Below are 8,401 nucleotides of genomic sequence, written 5' to 3' on the forward strand. Positions count from 1 at the left end.
TTAAATGATAAAATATTAAAACATGCTGCTGTGCAGCGAGACCTGGGTGTGCTAGTGCATGAGTCGCAAAAAGTTGGTTTGCAGGTGCAACAGGTGATTAAGAAAGCAAATGGAATGTTGTCCTTCATTGCTAGAGGGATGGAGTTTAAGACTAGGGAGGTTATGCTGCAATTGTATAAGGTGTTAGTGCGGCCACACCTGGAGTATTGTGTTCAGTTTTGGTCTCCTTACCTGAGAAAGGACGTACTGGGGCTGGAGGGTGTGCAGAGGAGATTCACTAGGTTAATCCCAGACCTGAAGGGGTTGGATTACGAGGAGAGATTGAGTAGACTGGGACTGTACTCATTGGAATTTAGAAGGATGAGGAGGGATCTTATAGAAAAATATAAAATTATGAAGGGAATAGATAGGATAGATGTGGGCAAGTTGTTTCCACTGGCTGGTGAAAGTAGAACTAGGGGGCAGAGCTTCAAAATAAAGGGAAGTAGATTTAGGACTGAGTTTAGGAGGAATTTTTTCACCCAAAGGGTTGTGAATCTATGGAATTCCTTGCCCAGTGAGGCAGTTGAGGCTCCTTCTTTAAATGTTTTTAAGGTAAAGATAGAGTTTTTTGACGAATGAAGGGTTGTGGTGTTCGGGCCGGAAAGTGGAGCTGATTCCACAAAAGATCAGCCATGATCTCACCGAATGGCGGAGCAGGCTCGAGGTGCCAGATGGCCTACTCCTGCTCCTAGTTCTTATGTTCAATCGCCACCCCTATCCCCGTAACACAACCTTACCTTTTTGGACAATTTAGCATGGCCAATTCACCTACCCTGCATATCTTTGGACTGTGGGAGGAAACCGGTGCACCCAGAGGAAACCCACTCAGAAACGGGAAAAGTGCAAACTCGACACAGACAGTCGCCCAAGTCGGAATTAAACCCGGGTCCCTGGCGCTGTGAGGCAGCAGTGCTTGCTGGAGTTTAGAAATATGAAGGGCGATCTCATAGAAAGCTATAAAATTCTAACAGATGCAGGAGGATGTTCCTGATGGCGGGGGAGTCCAGAACCAGGGCTCACAGTATAAGGATACGAGGTAAACTTTTTAAGAATGAGATTAGGAGAAATTTCTTCACCCAGAAAGTGGTGAGCCTGTGGAATTCTCTACCACAGAAAGCAGTTGAAGTCAAAACATTGTATGTCTTCAAGAAGGAGTTTGATAAAGCTCTTGGGGCTAAAGGGATCATAGGATAGGGGGGGGGGGGGGGGGGGGGAAAGAGACAGGATTAGGTTCTGAATTGGATGATCAGCTATGATCATAACGAATGGCAGAGCAGGCACGAAGGGCCAACTGGCCTCCTCCTGCTCCTATTTTCTCTGATTCTATGCCTTTTTGAAAGTTACGACTGATTCTGCTGCTGTTGCCTTTCAGGTCGTGCATGTCGGATCAAGACAACGCACAAAGTGTAAAGTTTGCGCATTCTTCCAGGCTCTTTTGCTGTTACTTTTGCTGCTCTTACTATCTGGTGCAGCCTCAGTACGTTCACCTGTCCTTCCACCTTCAATTTGACTCCTAATGATCGGGAACATCCCAGCAGACTGTTGCTGGCAGAAAGGGGGGGGGAGGGATCAAGGGGGGGGGAGGGATTATTTAAGGGAGTGGATTATTTGAGGGGGGGATGGATTATTTGAAGGGGAGGGGGGTGGATTATTTGAAGGGGAGGGGGGTGGATTATTTGAAGGGGGAGGGGGTGGATTATTTGAAGGGGAGGGGGGTGGATTATTTGAAGGGGAGGGGGGTGGATTATTTGAAGGGGAGGGGGGTGGATTATTTGAAGGGGAGGGGGGTGGATTATTTGAGGGGAGTTGGATTATTTGAGGGGGTGGATTATTTGAAGGGGAGGGGGTGGATTATTTGAAGGGGAGGGGGTGGATTATTTGAAGGGGAGGGGTGGATTATTTGAGGGGGTGGATTATTTGAGGGGGAGGGGGGTGGATTATTTGAAGGGGAGGGGGGTGGATTATTTGAGGGGAGGGGGGGTGGATTATTTGAGGGGGAGGGGGGTGGATTATTTGAAGGGGAGGGGTGGATTATTTGAGGGGGAGGGGGGTGGATTATTTGAGGGGGAGGGGGGTGGATTATTTGAGGGGGAGGGGGGTGGATTATTTGAGGGGGAGGGGGGTGGATTATTTGAGGGGAGGGGGGTGGATTATTTGAAGGGGAGGGGGGTGGATTATTTGAGGGGGAGGGGGGTGGATTATTTGAGGGGGAGGGGGGTGGATTATTTGAGGGGGAGGGGGGTGGATTATTTGAGGGGGATGGATTATTTGAAGGGGAGGGGGGTGGATTATTTGAGGGGGAGGGGGGTGGATTATTTGAGGGGGAGGGGGGTGGATTATTTGAAGGGGAGGGGGGTGGATTATTTGAAGGGGAGGGGGTGGATTATTTGAAGGGGAGGGGGGTGGATTATTTGAAGGGGAGGGGGGTGGATTATTTGAAGGGGAGGGGAGTTGGATTATTTGAAGGGGAGTTGGATTATTTGAGGGGAGTTGGATTATTTGAGGGGGTGGGGGTCTAAATCCGATAAACATCTGGGGGCGCCGGATGATCAAAGTCCTCTGATCAAATCTCCGTAGCTCCAGAGCAAATGTTGGTCAATTTAAACCCATGGATTGAGGTTGAAGTGAGAGCCGGAGGGTAGCCAGCCGGCTGCGGGGAACTCTACCTGTTCAGACGCCGGCATTGACTGGCCTGGGCCGTGCCCAGTGACAGCTGCCCGCCGGCCCCCTCACCCGGAGACACCTTTCAGCTGCTCGTCAACGACTTTTGTCGGCCGGCATGTTTATCCCGAGTGGAACTCCTCTGTGTGTGTGTTTGTGTGAGAGAGATGAAGACAGAATCTATGCTCGAGCACTCACACGGCCGCCGCCGCTGCGCCCACCCCGGTGAGGAAACCTTCCCCCGAACGGACAACACCCGGGGCGGGAAGAGGAGTCTGAGCGGGGCTCGCGAGCGCGGTTGGGGGCGAGCGCGCGTGGCGGTTGAGGGCGAGCGCGGGTGGCGGTTGGGGGGGGAGCGCGCGTGGCCGTTTGGGGGGGTTCGCGAGCGCGGTTGGGGGCTCGCGGGCGGGCGTCGCTCTGACCTTCCGTCAGCCCCTCGAAGCGCCGGCACTGCGCTCTGTGGAACATGGACTCCTCCGTCTGTGCCGCCATCGTCGCTGATTCCCCCCCCGGTTCGGTAACCAGCTTGCCGTTTCCTGTTTGTTCGATCGGTTTGGCTGTAGTGGTAGGTAGGTAGGGCGGGGGTGCGCTCCGCTCCCGGTCAAATCCTCTCCCTCTGGCCTCCAATCGGCCTGTCTCCGGCGGCGGGGGGGCTGTGGTGATCGCTCTCTCGCCACTTCCAGCCTTTCTGAATCCTTTGCGTTTCCTTGATTGTTATCACCCTCAAAAAAAAAATCCAACCAAATGTGCAGCCCCTGTACTTTCTGTACTCGTACCAACTACATAAAATAGACGGGATGTCCCATTCTCTGAGCTGAAGACACACTCCAGGACTGTTTGTGATTTTTTAAAAAAAGTTTTAAAAACCAGTTGAGTGGAGAAGGCAGCGGGTTGGGTTACGTCAGAATGAGGGGGTTATCTACACATTACCGTCAGCCACACTTCACAAAGTCACCTCAATCCGCCCATGGAGGAGAACCGAATAGATGGAGTCGGGTGGGAGGAAGCTAGTGTGGAATATAAACACAGGTTTACACCGTCCACTTGGGTCAAATGGCCAGTTTTCACACTCCGAACTCGACAAACAGCTGCGGGCAATGCCAAACTACAGAGCTTTTTGTTAGGTAAGGCATATAGGGCAAAGGAACTTTTAGGGTGGCAGCACAGTGGTTAGCATTGTGGCTTCACAGCACCAGGGACCCGGGTTCGATTCCTGGCTTGGGTCACTGCGGAGTCCGCATGTTCTCCCGGTGTCTGTGGGTTTCCTCCGGGTTTCATAGAACATTACAGCGCAGTACAGGCCCTCGATGTTGCGCCGACCAGTGAAACCCCTCTAAAGCCCATCTACACTATTCCCTTTTCGTCCATAATGCCTATCCAATGACCATTTGAATGCGTTTGGTGTTGGCGAGTCCACTACTGTTGCAGGCAGGGTATTCCATGCCCTTGCTACTCTTCGAGTAAAGAACATACCTCTGACATCTGTCCTATATCTATCTCCCCTCAATTTAAAGCTATGTCCCCTTGTGCTGGACATCACCATCCGAGGAAAAATCCTCGTAAGGTCTTCCCTCCATAACCTCTTACAAGTCCCGAAAGACGTGCTATTAGGTGAATTGGACATTCTGAATTCTCCCTTTGTGTCCCCTTGGTTCAAATATGGATAAACAAGCTGAATGCCAGAGGTGAGGTGAGAGTAACTGCCCTTGACATCAAGGCAGTATTTGACCGAGTATGGCATCAAGGAGCCCTAACTAAACAAGTCAATGGGAATTATATATAGGACAGATATCAGAGGTAGATTCTTTACTCAGAGAGTATTAAGGGCATAAAATGTCCTGCCTGCAACAGTAGTGGACTTGCCAACACTCCATCTGCATTCAAAGCCAGCGATTTAGCCCTGTGCTAAACATCACCGCTCCTTCTTTGTCGCTGGGTCAAAATCCTGGAACACCTTCCCTAACAGCACAGAAGGTTTACCTGCACCTCAAGGACTGCAACAGTTCAAGAACACAACTCAACACCCCCTTCTGAAGGGCAGCTAGGGATGGGCAATAAATGCTGACCTAACCATCACATCCTGTAAATGAATTTTAAAAAATTCAGCCCCTCGTCCTTGATGAACTACATTGACTCCAGAGCCTCCAAACCCTCATAAGCTCAAATTTTAAATTCTCATTCTTGTGTTTAAATACCTTCATCAACTTGGTCCTCATTATTGCAAGAAACCCCCTCCATCCAAGTGACCTCTTCAATCCTTTAACTGTAGCCCAACCCTTGCCCAGCATTGGTGTCCATGCCTGTAGTCACCTGGATTCCTGAATTTTCCTTCATCTATCACTTCAGCCACTCCTTTATTATTGTCTTTAAAGACCAAAGTGTTTGCTAAACCCACCTGATGGTTTTTTTTGATTATTTCTCTGCCAAGCCCTTTGAAGCATCTTTTCTAGGTTAGAGGTGAATATAAATGTAAGGTATTATTGATTTTATAGGGCTATGTAATATTGTTATGGGTGTAGGAAAACCTTGTCATAATATCCACTCATGTATATAATGAGATGCAGACAGGCAGTGATTGACACATAGGATGACCAGTAAGCATACAACACAGTACAGCCAATCACCAGACAGGACACTACCACTATAAAACCAGAGGGCACTAGGTTTCCCGCTCTCTCGGGACCCAGCAAAACAGACAGTCAGAGTCCATGAGCGAGCAAGTGCAAACACCATGCGGTAGCTAGTAAGTCTGGTCAGGCTACTACAAGGTCACCAGTCAGATCAGTATAGTGTCGACCCACAGCTGAATATGTATAGCAGTTCTATAGTTGAATAAAACAGTGTTGGATTGTCTCCAGTGTTAGATGTCTGTTTCTAGCTTCCCTGCATCGAGTGCAGTCCACATCGAACCAACCTGCCTAACACATCATGATACCAGAGTGTTACTGATCTTGACGGACCTACCTCGAGTGAATCAGCATTGACCAGCAAGCAGCCATCCAGCCTCCTCCGCATCTCCGGCAACCTCGGCGCCAACTGGAAAATCTTCAAGCAAAAGTTCCTCTTGTACATCGAGGCCTCCGACCTCGGCAGCATCGGATGCCAGGATGATCGCGCTATTTCTCTCCACTGCGGGGGATCACGCCATCCATATCTACAACTCCCTTACGTTCGCCGACGGCAAAGACAAAACAAAATTCAAAACAGTCCTGCTGAAGTTCAACAGCCACTGCAACATTGAGGTGAATGAGAGCTTTGAACGGTACATCTTCCAGCAGAGGCTTCAGGGTAAGGATGAGCCTTTTCACTCCTTGACCCATCTCCGCATCCTAGCGCAGTCATGTAACTATGACTCAACGGCTGATTCCATGATTCCGGATCAGATCGTTTTCAGGGTCCATTCCGACTCCCTGTGGCAGCAGCTCCTTAAAATCAAACAGTTGACCCTGTCTGTCGCTATTGAGACGTGCGTTGTCCATGAGCATGCCAAGAATCGTTACTCCCACATCAGGATGGCAGAAACTGCAAAGCTGGCCTCCCATGAGGCAGAAAGGTGCAGGCCATTGCACAGATGAAAGGCCTGAGCATCGAGGAGAATGGCCGTTTTGCGCTCTTTTCCCGGGTCCCTGCGCATGCGTGCCACGACCGAGTGGACGACGAGACCGACAACCCGACTGCACAGGTGCGTACGTCGACCGCACTGCGCATGTGCGATGGCGCATGGAACGCGCTGACGTCAGCGTCATGACGTGTCCGAATTGTGGCTCCGCCCACTTAAAGCGGCAATGTCCGGCAAAAGGACGCCGATGTCTCCAGAGTGGCAAGCTTGGCCACTACGCAGCCCTTTGCAGATCTGCTCCACTACTCAGCAGCCAGCGATCCCAGCTGCGACGCAGAAGTGTCGGCTCAATCCAGCAAGGCATGCCAGATTCCGATCCCGACAGCCCACGGACCCTGATGCTGACTGCCTCAAGTCTCCATATCGGGTGGGCATCATAACTACACATGACCTGGCCTACACCACACCTCTCGATCCTCAGTGTGGATCCAGACAACGAATGGTGTGCTGTCCTCACAGTTAACAAGGCTCGTATCCGATTTAAACTGGACACCGGCACGCCTGCGAACCTCAACTCACAATCCGACCTCAACACCATCCAGGCCCGACCAAGCATTCTTCCACCGATCTGCCAGCGATTCTGCCGGCCCACGCGACCAGCGCGATGGCAGCGATCCTACCTATTCAACTTGCAGGCGGCTCCTGATTCACCTCTGCGGCAATTGAGAAGACTTAGTCGCCCACCACAAAGACTGAATCTGTCGACTGAACTTTTGTAAATTTTGTGACTGAATTCATCGATTTAACCTTTGTAAATATTGCTTTGTTTGCCATGTATCTGCACTATCGACACCTTCCAATGTATATACGTTTGTTCAAGCACCGTTTGTATATAGTCAGGCATATATATATATATATATATATATGTACACATACCTCAGTATTTATTTAACTAAAAAAAAAAGTGATGCCATAATATCCACTCATGTATATAATGAGATGCAGACAGGCAGTGATTGACACATAGGATGACCAGTAAGCATACAACACCGTACAGCCAATCACCAGACAGGACACTACCACTATAAAGCCAGAGGGCACTAGGTTTCCCGCTCTCTCGGGACCCAGCAACTGAGACAGTCAAGAGTCCACGAGGTAGCAAGTGCAAACACCATGCGGTAGCTAGTAAGTCTGGTCAGGCTATTACAAGGTCACCAGTCAGATCATAATAGTGTTGACCCACAGCTGAATATGTATAGCAGTTCTACAGTTGAATACAACAGTGTTGGATCTTCTCCGGTGTTAGACGTCTGTTTCTAACTTCCCTGCATCGAGTGCAGTCCACATTGAACCAACCTGCCTAACACATCAAACCTGATCTGCAATATTACATCAAAACAAACTTATGACTTCTAGTGGCGGCCATGGACTGATTGGTCACACATTTGACGGCTCCTGCCCGAGGTGGATTTTTTTGCTACTTCCCCACCTGTTTTGTGTGGTGTTTGATGACAAAAGGTGCATGAGTACTGAGGAAATGTAATACTCCTCTGGTGGGACTGGTTTATGGCTTATTGAACAAGGTGCACCAAGCACGAGGCAGCGCTTTACTGAGGCATTAATGGAGGTGCAACACAGGAGAGGATGGTGAGAGTAGTGAGACAGTGCTGCCACCCATTGGTCTACAGAGCAGCTAATGGACTTTCTCACAACAAGTTCCAGCAGCAAAGGAAGGAGGCCTCTGAAGGTCTGGTTAAGGTGGTGGAGCCGCTTAGGGTGGCGATTGAGCCCGTGCAGCAGAGGCAGGAGACTCAGAGCTTGGAAATCCAAAAGATGGACAAGATGGTGGGGGAACACGAGGATCGATTGACTTTGCTGGAGGGTGAGATGGGGATGGTGACAAGCAGCCGAAAAAGGCTGAGGGAGAAGTTGGGAGGATCTTGAAAAGAACTACAGGAGGCAAAATCTCCGGATTGTGGGGATGCCTGAGGGTATTGAAGGAGCGCAGGTCGCTAAGTACGTGGTTTTACGGGACTATGTAATATTGTTAAGGGTATAGAAAAGATAACCTGCAATATTCAAAACAAACTCTAATGACTTCCGGTGGCGGCCATGGGGTGATTAGTCGCATGGATGGAC

At 49.9% G+C, this 8,401-nt stretch overlaps 1 protein-coding gene across 4 annotated transcripts in view; it reads right to left on the reverse strand.

The window, feature by feature from the left end:
• cpped1 (calcineurin-like phosphoesterase domain containing 1) overlaps nucleotides 1-5,160 on the reverse strand; it is a 180,337-nt gene extending 175,177 nt beyond the window's left edge. The window contains exon 1 of one of the 4 annotated variants that reach the window (XM_038819378.1): nucleotides 5,099-5,160. In XM_038819378.1, the coding sequence (XP_038675306.1) occupies nucleotides 5,099-5,144 (46 nt within the window). In that variant the 5' untranslated portion in view covers nucleotides 5,145-5,160. Of the gene's footprint in view, nucleotides 1-2,708; nucleotides 2,881-2,901; nucleotides 2,965-3,125; nucleotides 3,643-5,098 lie in introns of those variants that run through there. The other 3 variants (XM_038819377.1, XM_038819380.1, XM_038819379.1) reach the window with 3 other exon arrangements.
• Nucleotides 5,161-8,401: the final 3,241 nt, after the last annotated feature.

The sequence above is a fragment of the Scyliorhinus canicula genome, chromosome 15, assembly GCF_902713615.1.
Source record: "Scyliorhinus canicula chromosome 15, sScyCan1.1, whole genome shotgun sequence".
NCBI classification, from domain to species: Eukaryota; Metazoa; Chordata; class Chondrichthyes; order Carcharhiniformes; family Scyliorhinidae; genus Scyliorhinus; species Scyliorhinus canicula.